At 38.9% G+C, this 22,580-nt stretch overlaps 1 protein-coding gene across 1 annotated transcript in view; it reads right to left on the minus strand.

The window, feature by feature from the left end:
• FDX1 (ferredoxin 1) overlaps positions 1–17,958 on the minus strand; it is a 34,736-nt gene extending 16,778 nt beyond the window's left edge. Inside the window, exons 1-2 of the mRNA XM_065882734.1 lie at positions 17,673–17,958; positions 12,679–12,803 (exon numbers count right to left, since the gene is read on the minus strand). Coding sequence (XP_065738806.1) covers positions 12,679–12,803; positions 17,673–17,872 — 325 coding nt within the window. The 5' untranslated portion in view covers positions 17,873–17,958. The remainder of the gene's footprint in view (positions 1–12,678; positions 12,804–17,672) is intronic.
• Positions 17,959–22,580: the final 4,622 nt, after the last annotated feature.

Consider the following 22,580-nt stretch of genomic DNA (forward strand, 5'->3'; position numbering starts at 1 on the left):
TGATTTTATACTTCATCACAGTCTCTTAGGAGAAAAATGCACAAGTAAACAAATATACAATTAACAGGTTGTGATAAATGCCATGAAAAAAATGAACAGGATGCTGCGATGGAGAATAACAGGTTCAGGGTAATGAAAGAACATTTTGGACTGGGTGGTTGGGCAAAGACCCACTAAGGAAGTATTACAATATAAGATAAACTGAGACCAGATGGATAAAAAGCAAACACATACAGGATATTCAGGGTGGAGTGACAGGGAAGTGTTCCAGGCAGAAGAAAATGCAAAGCGTGTACAAAGTCTCCAAGCTAGAAATTCTGGGTGAGTTCAGCTCTTGATAAAAGGCCAGTGTGGCCAAACTGAGAGAAAGAACAATGAGAAATGGGGAAGAGGAAGAAAGGCAGATGGGGCCATTAATGCAAAACCTTTTAGGCTAGGGTAAGGAATGTGGATTTTAACCTAAATGAAAAGTTATTCATGGATTTAAATCAAGGAACCTGTCTGATGTGCATTATGATGAATCACCCTAGTTGCTGGGCTCAAGAGCAGAAGCAGAGTAGTGCAGTTCCTGGAACATAGTAACTAGCCAGCCCCAAGTAGTGACTGCAGGGATGGTGAACACAGGACACATTGGAGACATACAGGGAGCACATCTGACAGGAGCTGCTGATGGACTGTAGGTAGAGGATAGGGAAGAAGGAAGAATAAAAGACGTTCTCCAGTTTCAGGCTGGAGCACCTGAGTGATGCTCGCTACTGGCAGAAAAGATTCTCAGAAAGATAAGTTTCAGTGGGGGGGAAAGAATCAAAATCTGTTTAAATATGTTGACTTGTTTAAATGTCTGTGCAATTTCCAAGAAAAGACATAAAGTAGGAAGTTGAATCTATAAGTCCAGGGCTCAGAGGAATGCTGTGAGCTAACAATGTAAACGTAAGAGTCTATGAGCATCTGCACACCAGTCAGAATGGTCATCATCAAAAATACTACAAACAATAAATGCTGGAGAGGGTGTGGAGAAAAGGGAACCCTCTTGCACTGTTGGTGGGAAGGTAAATTGATAAAAAGCCACTACAGAGAACAGTATGGACGTTCCTTAAAAAACTAAAAAGAGAACTACCATACGACCAAGCAATCCCACTACTGGGCATATACCCTGAGAAAACCATAATTCAATTCAAAAAGAGTCATGTACCAAAATGTTCGTTGCAGCTCTATTTACAATAGCCAGGATATGGAAGCTACCTAAGTGTCCATCAACAGATGAATGAATAAAGATGTGGCACATATATAGAATGGAATATTACTCAGTCATAAAAAGAAACGAAACTGAAGTATTCGTAGTGAGGTGGATGGACCTAGAGACTGTCGAACAGAGTGAAGTAAGTCAGAAAGAGAAAAACAAATACCATATGCTAACATATATATGGAATCTAAAAAAAAAAAAAAAGGGTCATGAAGAACCTAGGGGTAAGATGGAAATAAAGACACAGACCTACTAGAGAATGGACTTGAGGATATGGGGAGGGGGAAGAGTAAGATGGGGCAAAGTGAGAGAGAGGCATGGACGTATATACACTACCAAACATAACATAGATAGCTAGTGGGAAGCAGCTGCATAGCACAGGGAGATCAGCCCGGTGGTTTGTGACCACCTAGAGGGGTGGGATAGGGAGGGTGGGAGGGAGGGAGATGCAAGAGGGAAGAGATATGGGGACATATATATATGTATAACTGATTCACTTTGTTATAAAGCAGAAACTAACACACCAATGTAAGGCAATTATATGCCAAAACAGATGTTAAATAAAGTAAATAAAAGTAAATAAAGTAAAAAAAAGAGTCTATGAGCATCTGGATGGGATTTAAGGTCACAGAAGGGATAAGATCATCCAGGGAGAAACTGTACAGACACTCTGTACTTGGCCACCCTCGTCTGCATATGGTGTTCACCTATGAGCATGACTATAACAAAGGCAATATGTAAAGGGTATCCAGTATTCAACTTTAGAAATGAATTAAATAGTTGCCCCTATAATGTTGTTATCACAACCTCTTCTTTATAAACATAATATTTCAGACTTCTTGACTGCATTTCTGTCATCTTTGCTCTAGAAAGTGGCTATCTTTTGCGAACCTAGTTTATCTTATCTCAAATGTGTATGTACATGCCAAAATTTCTGGACACATTAGGATCCTTGATCTTTAAAGTTTCTCTTCTAAGTCTGTATAAATGAATGCAGAAATCTTATCAAACTACTGAAGACTGTATTGGCATTAAATTTTCTGTATTTCTGGGGCATCAGGGAAAAAAGATTCTGTAAGTGGTTATCTCTGTGTGATAAGACTATAGGGACAAGCAAGAAGAACTACAATCCTGCAACCTGTGGAACAAAAACCACATTCACAGAAAGATAGACAACATGAAAAGGCAGACAGCTATGTACCAGATGAAGGAAGAAGATAAAACCCCAGAAAAACAACTAACTGAAGTGGATAGGCAACCTTCCAGAAAAAGAATTCAGAATAATGAGAGTGAAGATGATCCAGGAACTCGGAAAAAGAATGGAGGCAAAGATCAAGAAGATGCAAGAAGCGTTAAACAAAGACCTAGAAGAATAAAAGAACAAACAAACAGAGATGAACAATACAATAAATGAAATGAAAACTACACTAGAAGGAATCAATAGCAGAATAACTGAGGCAGAAGAACAGATAAGTGACCTGGAAGACAGAATGGTGGAATTCACTGCTGCGGAACAGAATAAAGAGAAAAGAATGAAAAGCAATGAAGACAGCCTAAGAGACCACTGGGACAACATGAAATGCAACAATGTTCGCATTATAGGGGTCCCAGAAGGAGAAGAAAGAGAGAAAGGACATGAGAATATATTTGAAGAGATTATAATTGAAAACTCCCCTAACATGTGAAAGGAAATAGCCACCCAACTCCAGGAAAGGCAGAGAGTCCCATACAGGATAAATGCAAGGAGAAACATGCCGAGACACACAATAATCCAACTGGCAAAAATTAAAGACAAAGAAAAATTATTGAAAGCAGCAAGGGAAAAATGACAAACAACATACAAGGGAACTCCCATAAGGTTAACAGCTGATGTCTCAGCAGAAATTCTACAAGCCAGAAGGGAGTGGCATGATATACTTAAAGTGATGAAAGGGAAGAACCTACTACCGAGATTAAACTACCTGTCAAGGATCTCATTCAGATTTGATGGAGAAATCAAAAGCTTTACAGACAGGCAAAAGCTAAGAGAATTCAGCACCACCAAACCAGCTCTACAACATATGCTAAAGGAACTTCTCTAAGTGGGAAACACAAGAGAAGGACCTACAAAAATAAACCCAAAACAATTACGAAAATGGTAATAGGAACATACATATCAATAACTACCTTAAACGTGCATTGATTAAATGCTCCAACCAAAAGACACAGGCTCGTTGAATGGATACAAAAACAAGACCCACATATATGCTGTCTACAAGAGACCCACTTCAGACCTAGGGACACATACAGACTGAAAGTGAGGGGATGGAAAATATATTCCATGCAAATGGAAATCAAAAGAAAGCTGGAGCAGTAATACTCATATCAGATAAAACAGACTTTAAAATAAAGAATGCTACAAAGAGACAAGGAAGGACACTACATAATGATCAAGGGATCAATCCAAGAAGAAGATGTAACAATTATAAATATATATGCACCCAACATAGGAGCACCTCAATACATAAGGCAACTGCTAACAGCTATAAAAAAGGAAATCGACAGTAACACAGTAATAGTGGGGGACTTTAACACCTCACTTATACCAATGGACAGATCATCCAAACAGAAAATTACAGAAAATTAATAAGGGAACACAAACTTTAAATGATAAAATAGATCAGATAGATTTAATTGATATTTATGGGACGTTCCATCCAAAAACAGCAGATTACACTTTCTTCTCAAGTGCGCATGAAACATTCTCCAGGATAGATCACATCTTGGGTCACAAATCTAGCCTCAGTAAATTTAAGGAAACTGAAATAATATCAAGCATCTTTTCTGACCACAACTCTATATAAGATTAGAAATGAATTCAAGGGAAAAAATGTAAAAAACACAAACACATGGAGGCTAAAAAATACGTTACTAAATAACCAAGAGATCACTGAAGAAATCAAAGAAAAATCAAAAAATACCTAGAGAAAAATGACAATGAAAACATGACTATTCAAAACCTATGGGATGCAGAAAAAGCAGTTCTAAGAGGGAAGTTCATAGCAATACAAGCCTACCTCAAGAAACAAGAAAAATCTCAAATAAACAATCTACCCTTACACCTAAAGGAACTAGAGAAAGAACAAACAAAACCCAAAGTTAGCAGAAGGAAAGAAATCATAAAGATCACAGCAGAAATAAGTGAAATAGAAACAAAGAAAACAATAGCAAAGATCAATAAAACTAAAAGCTGATTCTTTGAGAAGATAAACAAAATTTGATAAACCATTAGCCAGACTCATCAAGAAAAAGAGAGGACTCAAATCAATAAAATTAGAAATGAAAAAGGAGAAGTTACAACACACACTGCAGAAATACAAAGCATCCTAAGAGACTACTACAAGCAACTCTATGCCAATTAAACGGACAACCTGGAAGAAATGGACAAATTCTTAGAAAGGTATATCCTTCCATGACTGAACCAGGAAGAAATAGAAAATATGAATAGACCAATCACAAGGAATGAAATTGAAACTGTGATTAAAAATCTTCCAAGAAACAAAAGCCCAGAGCCAGATGGCTTCACAGGTGATTTCTATCAAACATTTAGAGACGAGCTAACACCCATCCTTCTCAAACTCTTCCAAAGAATTGCAGAGGAAGGAACACTCCCAAACTCATTCTATGAGGCCACCATCCCCCGATCCCAAAACCAGACAAAGATACTACAAAAAAAGAAAATTACAGACCAATATCACTGATGAATATAGATGCAAAAATCCTCAAAATAGTAGCAAACCGATTCCAGCAACACATCAAAAGGATCATACACCATGATCAAGAGGGATTTATCCCAGGGATGCAAGGATTCTTTAATATATGCAAATCAATCAATGTGATACACCATATTAACAAATTTAAGAAGAAAAACCATATGATCATCTCAATAGATGCAGAAAAAGCTTTTGACAAAATTCAACACCCATTATGATAAAAACTCTCCAGAAAGTGGGTATAGAGGGAACCTACCTCAAAATAATAAAGGCCATATATGACAAACACACAGCCAACATCATTCTCAGTGGTGAAAAACTGAAAGCATTTCCTCTAAGATCAGGAACAAGACAAGGATATCCACTCTCACCACTATTATTCAACTTAATTTTGGAAGTCCTAGCCATGGCAATCAGAGAAGAAAAAGAAATAAAAGGAATACAAATTGGAAAAGAAGAAGTAAAACTGTCACTGTTTGCAGATGACATGATACTATACATAGAGAATCTTAAAGATGCCACCAGAAAACTACTAGAGCTAATCAATGAATTTGGTAAAGTTGCAGGATACAAAATTAATGCACAGAAATCTCTTGCATTTCTATACACTAATGATGAAAAATCTGAAAGAGAAATTAAGGAGACACTCCCATTTACCATTGCAACAAAAAGAATAAAATACCTAGGAATAAACCTACCTAGGGAGACAAAAGACCTGTATACAGAAAACTATAAGACACTGATGAAAGAAATTAAAGATGATACAAACAGATGGAGAGATATACCATATTCTTGGATTGGAAGAATCAGTACTGTGAAAATGACTACACTACCCAAAGCAATCTACAGATTCAATGCAACCCCTATCAAATTACCAATGGTATTTTTTACAGAACTAGAACAAAAAACCTTAAAATCTGTATGGAGACACAAAAGACCCAAGTAGCCAAAGCAGTCTTGAGGGAAAAAATCGGAGCTGGAGGAATCAGACTCCCTGACTTCAGACTATACTACAAAGCTACAGTAATCAAGACAATATGGTACTGGCAGGAAAACAGAAATACAGATCAATGGAACAGGACGGAAAGCCCAGAGACAAACCCACGTACATATGGTCACCTTATCTTTGATAAAGGAGGCACGAATGTACAGTGGAGAAAGGACAGCCTCTTCAATAAGTGGTGCTGGGAAAACGGGACAGGTACATGTAAAAGTATGAGATTAGATCACTCCCTAACACCATACACAAAAATAAGCTCAAAATGGATTAAAGACCTAAATGTAAGGCCAGAAACTATCAAACTCTTAGAGGAAAACATAGGAAGAACACTCTTTGACATAAATCACAGCAAGATCTTTTTTCCTAGAGTAATGGAAATAAAAACAAAAATAAACAAAAATGGACCTAATGAAACTTAAAAGTTTTGCAAAGCAAAGGAAACTACGAACAAGAGGAAAAGACAACCCTCAGAATGAGCGAAAGTATTTGCAAATGTTTCAACAGACAAAGGATTCATATCCAAAATATATAAACAGCTCATGCAGCTCAATATTAAAAAAACAAACAACCCAATCAAAAAATGGGCAGAAGACCTAAACAGACATTTCTCCAAAGAAGACATACAGATCACCAAGAAGCACATGAATAGCTGCTCAACATCACAAATTATTAGAGAAATGCAAGTCAAAACTACAAAGAGGTATCACCTCACACCAGTTAGAATGGGCATCATCAGAAAATCTACAAACAACAAATGCTGGAGAGGGTGTGGAGAAATGGGAACCCTCTTGCACTGTTGGTGGGAATGTAAATTGATACAGCCACTATGGAGAACAGTATGGAGGTTCCTTAAAAAACTAAAAATAGAATTACCATATGACCCAGCAATCCCACTACTGGGCATATACACAGAGAAAACCATAATTCAAAAAGACACATGCACCCCAATGTTCACTGCAGCACTATTTACAATAGCCAGGTCATGGAAGCAACCTAAATGCCCATCGAGAGACGAATGGATAAAGAAGATGTGTTACATATATACAATGGAATATTACTCAGCCATAAAAAGGAAGGAAATTGGGTCATTTGTAGAGACGTGGATGAATCTAGACACTGTCATACAGAGTGAAGTCAGAAAGAGAAAAATATTGTATATTAACGCCTATATTTGTAACCTAGAAAAATGGTACAGATGAACCGGTTTGCAGGGCAGAAATTGAGACACAGATGTAGAGAACAAACGTATGAACACCAAAGGGGGAAAGCGGCGGGGGAAGGGTGTGGTGGTGTGATGAATTGGGAGACTGGGATTGGCATATATACACTATTATGTATAAAATGGATAACTAATAAAAACCTGCTGTATAAAAAGATAAATAAAATAAAATTCTAAAATTCAAGAAAAAAAAATCTCCCCCCCCAAAAGAAAAGTAAAAATTATAGGAAGTTCTGATTTTTTTAATGTTCTTCTTAAATTTGTTATAATGAACAATGAGCCTGTAGTAATAACTATATTAACAAAATTAGCTAACATCTATTTAGCCTTGCTTAGATAAACTCACTGGACCTTTACAGGAACCTTACGAGGTAGATACTAACATTATTCCCATTTTACCCTAAAGGAGACGAGGTATGAAGGGGTTAGAGACCTAACCCAAGGTCACAAAGCTGGCAAAGTGACAGAGCTGGGGAACAAATCAAGGCCGAAGACTCCATTCTTAATCATTCTAACCAATGGCTTCCAAAAAGAATGTTTTAATTTTGAGTTCTATTTTACATCACAACCTAGTATACATATACTTTGTAAAATAGCTAAACAAGCATTTCATGGAATAATACAAAAGACGGTGTGTTTTTACATGTTCTTTTTAATTACTTTAAATTCTAGTTGAAAGCTATTAAGTTGATTACATGACCCACAAATGGTTGCAACCTGCAGTTTGAAAAACAGTGTACTACAATATATACCTTTTAAAAATTAAAGAAAAATACTTTTAAAAAATTTTAAAGATACTTTCAAGTATTAACGTCAAAATACTTATACTTTTATTTCAAAGTAATGGAAAGCAACTTATGAAAACTATCTACTATAAATAAAGTAATGTAAAATACTTTATGTAGCTACTGAATGTAGCTTCATGTAAAAAAGAAGTTAAAAGCCTTTCAAATAAATGTTTAAAATTAATTTTCCTTTTTTTTTGCACATTTAAAGAGGCTTTCCTAACGGCTGAAAATAATACCTCATCTGAAAAACAGGCAAACAGTTTGAGCAAACAATTTATAAAACAAGCTTTACTAAGTAATTCCATCCCCAGGAATTTAATGCAAGAAAATTATAGAACATAAACACAGAAAGGTATTTCTGGGGATGTTCACCTTAAGGTTATTTACAATAGTTGAAAATTGGAAGCCACCTAAATGTCCAAAGAAAGAGATGGATTAAATACACCATGGCACTTAAAGTCTCCCCTCTGCCTCCCTCCTATCAACAGGTAATCACTGATATTTGTTTTTAAGACTCCTTTCAGAGATTTTTTTTTCTTTTTTAAACACAGCCATATAGTATCCCCTTGTAGGACTATATAGATCAGTCCTCTATTGATGGGCATTTGCTTCTTTCAAATCTTTTGCTGTTACAAACATCTTTGCAGTAAACAGCCTAGTATACATGTCCTTTCCTAAAGCTGAGATGGAATCTGTGGAGAAATTTACAGAAAGAGATTTACCGGTTCACAGCCTCCACATTAGCCTTCCCAGAGCACAAGAGATCAGCTTTCTCAAGGGCAGGAACAAAGTTCACTATTTATTTTACATACCCTTATACAGAGTGGTAACAGGGTCCACATACACAGATGTGCAAAGGCCCAAGAATATCTCCACATACTTTCCTTAAGCTCTCTGAACTTTTATAACAGCTGATTTAACATCTTTGTCTAGTAAGTCTAATACCTGGGCCTCCTTGGGGACAGTCTCTATTGACTGCTTTTTTTTTTCCTGAGTATGGACCATACTTTCCTGTTTCTTTGGGTGTCTTGAATTTTTTTATTGCCAAGTGGACATTCTAAGTAATATAATATGGTAACTCTGGAAGTCAGATCACCACTGTCTCCCCTGGGTTTGTTGTTGTGGCTGGCTTTTTGGTTTTTGTTGTTGCTGCTATTTGTTTCTCTAGTGACTTTCCCAGACTAACTCTGAGGTCTGTATTCCCTGTAGCACGTGACCACCAATGTCTCCACTCAGTGAGCTTAGTGGTCAGCTAGATGACTGGATGGAGGTTTCCTTCAGTGCTCTGAACCAATATGGCTTCTACCCTTTGCTGAGGAGCTCAGTGCGTGATTAGGCGCACCTTCAGCGTTCAAGCAGTCTACATGTCCGTCTTGGCCTTCACCTGCATGGGACCTCAAAGTCAGCCAGAGATGAGAGACTGGGGCCCTGTCGGGTCTTTCCTGGGCACAAACACAGTCCTGCATTTGTGTGTGACCTTCTAGATCCCTGAAGCATTTCAAAGCCCACTACAGACATCTCGTTCCCCAGATCTTCCTTTTAGATTTTTGGCCAAGCTCTTGTTTGCTCCAAGTGGCATCACAGCCTCAGGCAGCACAGTGTTCAACGACTGCAGGTAATTATTTTAGATGGAAATCCTAGGGACAGAGACTTCCCACGGAGCAATCTCTGAGGCAGGTCAAATAACAACTCCCTGGAACGGAGCTTTTCTGAGAAGCTGCAAGACAAGTGACAACGTTCTGGAGATGGGACCTTCTGAGGAACTCAAACCAGTTTGCCCCTCCAGTGGCCACAAGGCTGCTGGTTTTTAAGGCTACTGTTGAACTGGGGAGAGGAGAAGGTGAATAGGGCAAGTTAAAATGCCACAAATCCTACTGTTCTTACCAACGTAGCCACTATGCTAAGCACTTCACTTCCAATACCCTATTTAATCTTTAACAACCCTATGAGGTTAGAACTATTACAATCCTATTTTACAGAAGAGGAAACTGAGGCATACAGACGTAAAGTAGCTTGCTCCAGGTCTCATGGCTAGTAAGTGACAATGTTGGTTTATGAACCACAATTTGTCTAATTCCAGAGTCTATTCTCAATTACTGTGCAATGTACTACTTTTCATTTGTGAGAGAGTAATTCAGAGAAACCCAGCTTAGTCAAAAGTGTTGCTGAATATGAACTCATGAGGGAGATCAATTATTTATACATTTTATAGAATATATAAATTATAAATGGGTTCTTTTCCATAAATTAGTTGTTCTTAACCATGGTATGGATCTGAACCACGTGGAGCTTTTTAAAAGGATACCTGCACAACTTCCCTTTCTCCCTTACCATCAAGGATGTAACATTTTTTAAAGTTCTGCAGAATTCTGAAACTCAGTCCTAGCCAAGAACCACTGCATTAGAGTAAAAAATTCCTTAAAACTGGAACTATATCAACTATTTCATCACCTAATTTCTGTAACAAGTGTTCACAAAGGAAAGATATTTCTTAGAGCAAAAGGCATAAAGGAAAAAGCAGAGGTTTAGGAGTTAGAGAGACTTAGGTTTGAATCTTAGCCTTCTCACTTGCTACCTGTATGACCCAGGGAACATTAATTTCTCTGAACTTTAGTTTCTTCATCTATAAAGTTAAAAAAAAAATCTACCTCTTAGAGTTATTACAATAATAGATAACATATGCTGGGATGTAGTATGCACTCAAATGGTAGTTGTTACAGTTATCCCTGAAACTGACATTAGATTGAGAAATTCAGCAAATATTACTGACTGCCAACTCTGGTTACCTGAGTGATAACAGTCTTCCAAAAGCACAAAGTCTAATAAAGGAAAGAGATATTCCCTCCAAAAAGGAAAACTGAGATGAATATTAACATAGAGAAGTATATTTAATATATCATGGGAAAATGGAGGAGGAAAAATAATTCTGATCTGAAAAGTGTTCTTAAAAGTGCAATGTGGGGCTTCCGCCTGCCGATGCAGGGGACGCGGGTTCGTGCCCCGGTCCGGGAAGATCCCACATGCCACAGAGCGGCTGGGCCCGTGAGCCATGGCCGCTGAGTCGTCCAGAGCCTGTGCTCCGCAACAGGAGAGGCCACAGCAGTGAGAGGCCCGCGAACCGCAAAAAAAAAAAAAAAAAAAAAAAAAATGTGAACAGTGCCTTGAAAGAAGAATAGTCACGTATGCTCCCTGGACCTGATTGCAGACCAATGGTTCTCAAACTTAAACATGCAACCAAATCACATGGAGGGCTTGTTAAAACACACATTTCTGGGCCACACCCCAGACTTTCTGAATCAGTAGATCTGGAGTGGGGCCTGAGAATGTGCATTTCCCAAGTGACACTGATGGAACCCTCTTAAAGAACCACCATTCTAGATAGAGAGAATGCTCGAGCAAAACTGACAAGTGATATACAGGGTATCCCTGAGCTCTAAGATGTCAGCTTCCAGGACATGGGCTTTGTGTGAGTGGTTAAGGAACATGGTCAAAAGCCTAGAAATGAAAACTTTCTAAACAAAACACTTCCTTCTCTAGTAAGAGGTAGATTAAGTACCCTTTCTAGGAAGGTGAGATGACGTTCAAGACTACGTATGGTGATGAATGCTAACTAGACTTACTGTTCAGGTGATCACTTCACAGTGTATACAAATATCAAACCATTATGTTGTATACCTGGAACTAACATATCAATTATATCTCAATAAAAATAAAATAAAATAAGAAAGTAGTAAGTAAAATAAAACTCACTTAAAATAAAAAGAATGCATAAGCTCAATGTAATTAAGAAAACACCAGTCTGGGAATTCCCTGGCAGTCCAGTGGTTAGGACTCGATGCTTTCACTGCCAAGAGCCCAGGTTCAATCTCCGGTTGGGAACTAAGATCCCATAAGCCACGTGGCGCAGACATATATAAATAAATAAATAAAATAATTAAAAAAAAAATTAAATTAAAAAGAAAAAGAAAGCACCAGTCAAACCCAAATTAAGGAACATTTTACAAAATACTTACCAGTACTTTTCAAAAGTATCAAGGTCATGAAAAACAAGACTGAGGAAATGTCAGACTGAAGGAGACTAAGGAGATATGATAACTAAATGCAATGTGGGATCCTGGATTGAATCCCAAAACAGAGACATTAGTGGAAAAGCTAGCAAAATTCTATAAATCTGTAGTTTTTTAGTTATTGAACCAATGTTAATTTCTGTGTTTTGATTATTGTATTATGGTTATATAAATTGTTAACAGTAGGGGAAGCTGAGTGAAGATTATACAGAAACTCTGTACTATTTTTGCAACTTTTCTATAAGTCAAAGATTATTTCAAACTAAAAAGTTTAAAAAAAGACTAAGTTAAAATGATTTAACTACCCCCTGATATGACATTTATTATCTCAACCTGGTATCTTTCAATTCCACTTCCTACTCCCAGCTTTGCATTGCACACATAATCAATAAGGTAATGAAGCAACAGACTTTGGGGCATATAGCTAATTAATGTTCAAAGAAGAGAAACACAGTGTCACTTATTCTTTATAGGTGAGAATATAACACTAACACATCCTGAATTTTAATATTTCACTTAGCATACTCTAGTTAAAATTCTTCAAAAAAACAAAGCTGAAACCTATTCAATAGTTTCACTTATAAATTTTAAAGAATGTTCCATACTCACCAAAACCATCAATATCAAGATTATTTTCAACCACAATATCTAGTAGAGTGTCACCAACTTTTCCTTTGCTTGTTAATGTTTCACCGTCACGGTTTATAAAGTGGACTGTTATTTTATCTTCTGAGCTGGAAAAGGAAGCAGTCCTTTATTATTTTTAATAATTTCAAAAGATACTTTAAAATAATTGTTCTAAGAACCTGTAACGTCAAAAAATAGGCTGTGTGTGTGCCTATGTGCATGCAAATATCCTCCTTTACGGTATTTTCTTTTCTTTCCCAAGTTCATTTGGGAAGGAGACACCACAAATCACAGGCATATCTATCTACCCACCTACCAGGAGGGAAGCTCTGCCACCTTAAAGGAAATAGCAAGTACATCACTATCAAGGCCACCTGTAGTATGTGTCTCCCCAGTGGTCACTCTCAGGTCACAGTTACATGAAATGCTTAGCAATCATTATCACTCGTGAAGTTTGCTTTGCTCTCACATAGCTCTCTAAAAAACAATGTCTCTATGAATGTGTCCCTAAAAGACTAGGTGACGGTTGTGGAGAGCTTTAAAAACAAATCATTCTGCTATTGATAAGGCAATTGTTATGCAAGTGTCTGATAAGTATGGTCACTGAGAGCCAGCAGTTTGATAGTTTTCTGAGTATTTGAACATCTCATTTTGGTCCATATAGTGTACTCGAAAAACAAAGGGACTAGAAAAAGGGTTTTCTTTGCTTGAATATGTCAGAAAATAAATATAATATCTCCTTACATGTTTCATTACTATAGGATAGCTATCAGCTAGTTATCAGTTAGCTAACTAAAATTTCTTACCCTTCTCACAAACATCAGTCCAAACTTTGGGAAAAGAAATCATATTATTATTGGGCTTCCCTGGTGGCGTAGTGGTTGAGAGCCCGCCTGCCGATGCAGGGGACACGGGTTCGTGCCCGGGTCTGGGAAGATCCCACATGCTGCGGAGCGGCTGGGCCCTTGAGCCATGGCCGCTGAGCCTGTGCATCTGGAACCTGTGCTCCGCAACGGGAGAGGCCACAACAGTGAGAGGCCCGTGTACCGCAAAAAAAAAAAAAAGAAATCATATTATCAACTAGATACTTATCCTCCACTACTGGTCATTTAAATTTTTACCTCACAATTGAAAAGATGTACTTCAGCTTAAACGAATTAGTTGTAATTTTCACTACTGCCAATAGATGGTAATAGTCCATCAAAGAAAACGTTGTTTAGTTTAAGTAAAACCTAGAATTACATAATTTCAGAGCTAAAAATATCTTGCAAGTTACCAAGTCCATCATCTCATTTCCCAAACAAGGCAGCTGAGGCCTTATCAGATAATGTCATCCTTGATAACTCAATGCTGAAAAATGAGGATCCTAGTAATTAAAAATTTTGATCAGAAGTGTGTGTGTGTGTGTGTGTGTGTGTGTGTGTGTGTGTGAGAAAGAGAGAGAGAATGTCCCTTAAATGGGCATGTGCTCTCTGACTTCTTTTTGTAGCAAAAAATGCTTTAAAGCAAGTATTCCCAAACATTCGTGATTTTCAGCTAGGCAACTGCTATTTTTTCGAAGAAAAATGACTAGGAATGAAGATACTCTGGAGGCAGGGAGACCACACTGGAGGTCATAAACAAAGCAGGGACGTAGGAGACACTGATTTGAGAGATACTGAGAGATATTCAGGAGGCAGAATTTAAAACTTTTGGAGAGGGAAGAAATAATGTTGAAATTTCTAGCTCGGACAATGAGGGAGTACAGTTTGACTTAAGTTTAACTTAGGAGGAGAAGGAGCTTTGGGGAAGATTGGAAATGAGTTCAACTTTAGACCTGTTTGATTTAATAATAAACAGATGCAAATGTCCAGAAGCCTGATGGAAATATGGGTCTGAGCCGTGCAGAAGCCTAGAGATTTGACATCAAAAAATGCCTGGTAGCCTAAGGTACAAGAAGTGCAGCAGAAAGAATTCCATCATTTATACACACTACTGAAGGCCGGAGGTTTGGGCACTGCTGCTCTTCTGCAGCACTCTAGAGATGAGCTACAGCCAAGTAATTGCAACTCTAACGTCAGACTCCTCTTCTGTAAAATCAGGGTAACATTTATCTCATAGTTTTGACAACATATGCAAAATTCCTAACATACTGTAGGGCTCAACAAACACTGATTGATAACTTTTATTTAAAAGTCCTTTTGTTGTTAAGGAGCCTGAACTGCTACTACATATTAAAAAAGGTGTACAGCCCCAGAAAAAAACTGCAGAGTAAGAGTAATAACAGGTTTATCAAAGAACAGGAGAGGAAGCAGAAATGAGAGATAAAAAGTAATTTTGCAGCTGAGAAAGTATGGAATATAAGATGTAAGAGTCAGAAAACGTAGATTCTAGCCCTGGTTCTGACATACGTATACTCATTAGGTGACCATGGGTAAAATGGCAATAACAGTGACTTCACCCAGCTGCTGAGAGAATTAAAGGAGAGAAAGTTTGTGGAAATATTTTGTTCCTTAAAGCATTATACACATGTACTTTATCCAGGTAACTTTATCCATTCACTATTAACAAGTGGTATTTGTGGGTTTTCTATAGTTTTCTTCTCCAATTCTAAGAACTAGCAAAAAGCTTCTAGCTGTTTCCAAAAAGGATAAGATTTCATGCACTAGGAAATAATTAGGATCCTTCTAAATCCTCTATCATCCGTGAGTTAGCCAGCACCACAAACAACTATTTTCTTCACTTGTTTACCCTTTATGCACCGCCATTTATTCTGCTCAACCACAGCAGATATTTTGACAAAGCTCTCCAGGGGCTGCTGTGGTAAAGCTCTTAACAGACTTCTAATAGGGAGAGGAGTTATGGCTGCTGATGCCCACCCTTTCACTATGTGGGGTAGCCTGGGGTAGTTGGTCCAAGAAAAGGGCCCCGTCTAGGGCTCCCCACTTCCATAGCCACCTTAACTCTTCCAAATGACCCTATGGGCTAAAGAATTATCAACTCTAATGGTGCTCAAGAAACAAACAAACACTATGTGAGTTCTAGTCCTAGTTTTGCATGCTACTTAATATAAATTTTTATTCTCGTTTATCTACCTCACCTATCTCAGGATTTTCTTAAGAGTCAAGGGAAATAATACATGTGAAAGCCCTTTACAACATAAATCACTACAAAATATAAAGTACTATATCAGGGTATTTTGGAGTAAAAGGAGTTTTTCGACTCTCAATTACTGAAAGCTTATCTAAATGTCAAACTTCAAAGTCAGAACTACAGCTTCTAGACTGTTCTGTCCAAACTTTGTAAAATAACAGATATATTCTATAGCTGTGATGTCCCAGACAGTAGCTTCTAGCCATGTGTGTTTATCCAGTACTTGAAATGTGGCCAGTGGAACTGGGAAAATGATTCTTTAATTTTATTTAACTTTAATTATCTTAAATGACTACATGTGGTTAGTAGTGACCATATTGGATAGCATAAGTCTTAGATAATAAGAGTCAGAAAACCTAGTTGTAGCTCCAAAGTCTGTGATAGGAAGCACAGGGCACCAATGGAAACTGTGCCAATGAGGGGGAAAGCAGGTTTATAAGGGAGCAGACAGATGTGCTTCCCTTTAAGACAACTTGATGTACCAATTCAAACAGTAAGTTTGGGGGATATAATTCCCATTTACAAAAGCAATCATGTTCCTTTAAATACTAGTTACACAAATATGTTCAACATATGTCCCAATTTATACACAAATTTTCAAGAAAGCATACAATGCAGAAAACAAGGCATCCAGGCAGAGAAAGGTCAAAGACAGGAAAGTGTAACGGAAACAGGGACAAATAACCCCTGCTTGCCTTCCCAATTATCTCCCTCACAGTTCATGCAACAAAAATGTATTGAGCACCCACTATATTATGGGATTACAGGAGAAAAGATGAGTAACTCCTCCACCCTATTCTCAGGAACCTCATGAAAAAGAAACTAGAGAGGAATACAAATCCAGCCCTTTCTCCCTGCAGCTCCTTCTTGCTACTACACAACAGCAAGGGAGTCAAAGAGCTGTTCCGAGACCTGCATTATATAAGGCGCCAACACAGTGCTATACTCTGAAATTATGAGGAAATGTTCTATTATATCTAAGGGGATTCTGTCTTTGAGAAACGAATCTGCCCAAGAATATAAGACTGCAACATATTTTGGGCAAATTTTCTCTCACCTCTTTCGACACTTAATACAAAACACAACGCTGTGAGCCTAGGAGGCAGCTGATGCTAACAGGTGGGATCTACTGAGTCCTCAATACTGGCCAGACACAAGACTCCCTGCATTACCTGTATGCTCTCATTTGTTCTGCAAATAATCCTGTGAAGCCGACACGATTATTATCCTCCACTGACGTTAGACAAACTGGACAATAAGTGTCAAAGCCCAGTTTAAAACCCTGCCTTGCCAGTCCAACGCTGGGGCTTTTACCCCAACAGCAACCACAAGAGAGCAAACAGGGAAGCTCGGGGACAGAGCGGGTGTATCCTAAATGGACACGGACTTGGAGACAGAACGTCCTGACCTAGCAGGAGGAAGGCACGATAAGAAACTGCAGGCCAGGACACGAACGGGGCGCATCTTACGAAGGTCACCGCGGTTTCGAGCATAGCAAAGGTTAGATCCTCGCCAAACCGCACGGAGAACCAGCGGCAGCAAAGTGCCCGGTTTTCCTGAGGGCACAGGAGGCACTGGGACAAGGAGATCGGGGGTCCCGGGCCTCCATTCCCCGCCAGGCGTCAGTGGATCTGAAAGGCAACTTGGCAGCGGTAAGTAAAGGAGGCCGTGACCACACCAAGCGACCTGCCGGTGACACGGAGAAGGCGGAGCAAGAGGCGGGCGGGGCCGGGCGTGTGGCCCGCACGCCGTCGCCGGGGGAAGCAGACGGAACCGGAAAGCGGGCGGAAGGAGCGCGGCAGTTCTGCCAGGGACCCAACGCCCACGCGCCCCCTGCGCCTCACCTGCTCCGCGCGCGCGCCGACACGCTCAGCGTCCGCGTCGCCGCAGCTGCGCCGCCGCCCAGGCCCGGCCTGGCGCTCCCGCCCTGCCCCCGGCTCCCCTGGAGACCGCCGGCTCCCGCGCGGGGTCCGGCGAGGAGCAGCCACCGGCCGGCTGTGTCGCCGAGGGCGGCGGAGGCGACACGCAGGAGACGAGCGGCCATAGCCGGTCGGATAACTACGGGAGACGACGCAGGCCGCACTGCAGCCGCCACGAGAGGGAGGCTCCAAGACTGGGGGCGGGCTGACGCTGCGCCTGCCTGACGCCCGGGGTCCCGGCCAGCGCCTGTTCAGTGCACCGCCAAGGCCTCACGCCCCTTCCGGCTGACCTATAAGTCCCGCGGGCCGCGAGGGCGGCCCCGCCTCCCGGGCGTGGTTATAGAGGCGGGGCTACGCGCCTTGTTGTTCACCTACTGACCAGGTTTTGTATTGATGACCTTGCTGCTTTGTTACCTTCTGGAGTTGCCAAGCAGGAACAATAAATTTTACAAGATAGCTGAACGTCTGACGGAAAGATACAGTAAAACAATCCCCAGTTAACTAAACCACTTTCTTTTGTCCTGCGCTTCCCTCCTCCTCCTGCCCATTAAGAAAAAAAAAAAAATGGGAGATTGTCATCTTGGAGTTCAAAAACTATGATAAAAGGGAATTCTAGCCATTGTCAACAAGGACAGTGGGAAATTTCAGAAAGCCAATAGGCAGACACCCAGGAGAATAACTATGACTATAAAGTTACAAATGATCACGGTAATGAATAAACGAGGATACCGAAGAAGGCAGATAATGATCCTAGGCTTTGAATGGCAAATAGATGCTCGTTGAGCACCTGAAATCCATGAGCCTGAACAGGAAACTGGTGAACTGAGATTTTTTTAAAGAATTTTTAAAAACCTGGAAGATTAATTTTAAAATACACTTTATCACAGTTAATAGGTTGTGGTGGGAAAAGCATGGGCTTTAAGGTCAGAAATAGCGATGTTCAAATCCAAGGTCTACCACTTCTGAGCTCTGAGACCTTGGATAAATTTTTCTTTTAGAGGGTCAGAACCTCCATAACAGTTTTACATGGATAAGATGTTCCATCCTTCAGGGCCATCCTGAGGGTTAGAAAAACTGACAGGCAGGATGGGATAGTGCGTCACAAAGAGCCGTAACTTTTCCTGGGCCTTCCTGCCTAAGGCTACTCTTCAAAGGCTAAAGTCAGCTGGATATTGCAAATATGCTAAACACAATAAAAGATACTTTAAAGAATATTCAGAACAAGAAAGTACAGGCCTGAGTAAAGTCCCTCGAGACAATGTATGGTGAGTTCTGAACCTGAGGGCAGAGAGTCGGCAGTCATTCGGCTCCTAAATTGCCTCAGTCTTCTGGTAAAGAGAAAGACGTTCGAGTTGAACCGGTCACAGCAAACCCTGCAAGTAAGCCAGAAGAGGAGGTTGTAAAAGAACAGTTAATCTTTTTTTTATAAGGTCAAATCTCCAAAGTCAGATGAATGACTTGTAGGAGGAGAACTGGATAAAAAAAACAAACCAAAAAAACCCGCTGCAGATGATCCCTCTCCTCTCAGCCCTCTTAGTGTAAATCCAGCTTCAGCTCCGTTAGGGCACTTACAGCTCTCTGCTTTGTGGGGTAGTTGCTTGTATACATAGTTCATCTTAGTAGGCCCCGCACTGCCAGGGACAAGGCCTTGAGCTTATCAAGGTTTCAATAAGTATTTGTGAATAAGTGAATACTGTCATGTAATTTCCATTAGTAATCACCAGAATTCATGAATCACGTGCATGAAAATTAAAGATGAATAAAAAAAGGTTTTCCAGATTTTCAAAGACCAGTAAGGGTAGATTCCAAAAATTACAGATATCAAGATTCGGCAGTATTCCAGAGGGAATTTATAAACATATGGTTTGTGAACACAGATAAAAAGGTGATATGGAATTACGGAGGACAAGCTTTTGCTTGCGTATTTCTCTGTCTTATGAAACTCCCACCCTTCCATCTTTCACTCCTGTCAAAATCCATCTGTATTATGAAACTCAACTAAAATTCCATCTTTCCCATGAAGTCATGCTTACTCATCACAAAAGATCATCCCTCCCTCTGCTGAATGCCTAAGACCTTTGTTTATTCTTGTAAAATTTATGGTACCCATTGTTTCAAATAGGATAGTGTTCATGAAAGTGCTTTGTAAACTGTTATAAAATTTAGGTTCCATGTTTATAGAGCACCTACTCTGAGCTTCGCAGTACCTTGTGCTCCATCACAAATACTTTGTGTAGCTCCTTTAGACTGAAGCTCCCAAGAGTAGGAAGGCTGTCTTATTCATCTTCGTATCCCCAGCAGCTGGCATAGTTCCTGGCACAAAGCAGCCATTTAATAGTATCTTTGTTAAGAACTGTGTTAGGAACTTTCACAATTTTTTAAAATTAAAGTATATTTGATTTACAAAATTGTGATTGTTTCAGGTATACAGCAAAGTGATTCAGTTATATATATATTTTCAGATTATTTTCCATTATATGTTATTACAAGATATTGAATATAGTTCCTTTTGCTACACAGTAAATCCTTTTTGCTTATCGATTTTATGTATAGTAGTTTGTATCTGTTAATTCCATACTCCTAATTTATCCCTCCCACCCTCCCTTTCCCCTTTGGTAACCATAAGTTTTTTTCTATGTCTGTGAGTCTGTTTCTGTTTTGTATATAGATTAATTGGTATTACTTTTTAAATTCCACATATAAGTGATATCATGTAATACTTGTCTTTCTCTGTCTGACTTACTTCACTGAGTATAATAATCTCTAGGTCCATCCATGTTGCCACAGATGGCAATATTTCATTCTTTTTTATGGCTGAGTAATATTCTATTGTATATATGATAACCACATCTTCTTAAACCAGTTGTCTGTTGATGGGCACTTTGGTTGTTACTGTGTCTTGGCTGTTGTAAATAGTGCTGCTATGAACATTGGGGTACATGTATATTTTTGAATTCGAGTTTTCATCTTTTCTGGATATACACTCAGGAGCGGATTGCTGGGTCATATGGTAGCTCTATTTTTAGTTTTTTAAGGAACCTCCATACTGTTTTCCATACTGGCTGCACCAATTTACATTCCCACCAACAGTGTAGAAGGGTTCCCTTTTCTCCACACCCTCTCCAGCATTTATTGTTTCTAGATTTTTTGATGATGGCCATTCTGACCGGTGGGAGATGATATCTCATTGTACTTTTGATTTGCATTTCTCTTATGATTAATGATGTTGAGTATTCTTTCATGTGTTTGTTGGCAATCTGTATATCTTCTTTGGAGAAATGTCTATTTAGGTCTTCTGCCCATTTTTGGATTGGGTTATTTGTTTTCTTGATATTGAGCTGCATGAGCTGCTTGTAAATTTTGGAGATTAATCCTTTGTCAGTTGCTTCATTTGCAAATATTTTCTCCCATTCTTAGGGTTGTCTTTTGGTCTTGTTTATGGTTTCCTTTGCTGTGCAAAAGCTTTTGAGTTTCATTAGGTCCCATTTGTTTATTTTTGTTTTTATTTCCATTTCTCTAGGAGGTGGGTCAAAAAGGATCTTGCTGTGATTTATGTCATAGAGTGTTCTGCCTATGTTTTCCTCTAAGAGTTTGATAGTGTCTGGCCTTACATTTAGGTCTTTAATCCATTTTGAGTTTATTTTTGTGTATGGTGTGACCAAGTGTTTTAATTTCATTGATTTACATGTAGCTGTCCCACTTTCCCAACACTTATTGAAAAGATTGTCTTTTCTGCATTGTATATTCTTGCTTCCTTTGTCATAGATTAATTGACCAAAGGTATGTGGGTTTATTTCCAGGTGTCTATTCTCTTCCATTGATCTATATGTCTGTTTTGAGCCAATACCATGATGTTTTGATTACTGTAGCTTTGTAGTATAGTGTGAGGTCTGGAAGGGTTATGCCTCCAGTTTTGTTCTTTTTTCCTCAGGATTGCTTTGACAATTCTGGGACTTTTGTGATTCCATATAAATTTTAGAGTTATTTGTTCTAGAAACTTTCACAATTTTTATCTCATTTCATTAGCACAGCAACTCTGTAGAGTAGACATGCCTTTAATCAGTAAATATTTATTGACATTAGCAGTGTTTAAATCACTATGCTAGTGCTGGAGACACAGCAGTGAACAAAACAATCCCTGCCATCTTATTTTAAAGATGAACCTACTGAGGTGCACAGTGGTTGTGACTTTCTTAGAATTATACTGCTATTAAATTGTGAATTCAAAATTTAAGTCTAGGTCTTCCTGGTCCCAAGTCCAGAACATAAGCACAAGAAATGACCATTTTATTATTTTTATTATATTTAATTATATATATATATACATATATTCACTCTAAGAAATTACTCATTCCACTCCCAGGTGATTTATTAATATGGCTGATGATATTGGTGGGTTTTCTAACTTAAATTAAATCACTGATATTTAAATAAATTGCTATCTTTGTTTTAATTGACCTTCCTTCCTCCAATCTTATCTTGCTCTAAAGTATGCTTCATATTGCCAGTAGGCCAATCCTATTAAAATATTGATATGATCAAGTTACTTTTGTCAGCCTTAAAATAAAATAGCCAGTTATTCAACTAGCAAAATGAGTTTATTCAGGAATAGAAGAGGAATTGCAACTCAGGACGTGCAAGCTATGGCATACTACAGGCAAGGTCAGAGAATAGAGAAAAGGGGCTTGCTTTTATAGAGGAGAGGAGGAAGTTGGGAGGGGCTGTTTTGAACAAAAGTTCATTGGAGGCCAATGAGAATTCAGGGTGGTGGCAGCTTTTCATTGGCTGAAGTGTAGTGGTTTCCCATTGGCTGGGCAAGGAGAAAAATCATCT

This window comes from Phocoena phocoena, chromosome 8 (assembly GCF_963924675.1).
Source record: "Phocoena phocoena chromosome 8, mPhoPho1.1, whole genome shotgun sequence".
NCBI classification, from domain to species: domain Eukaryota; kingdom Metazoa; phylum Chordata; class Mammalia; order Artiodactyla; family Phocoenidae; genus Phocoena; species Phocoena phocoena.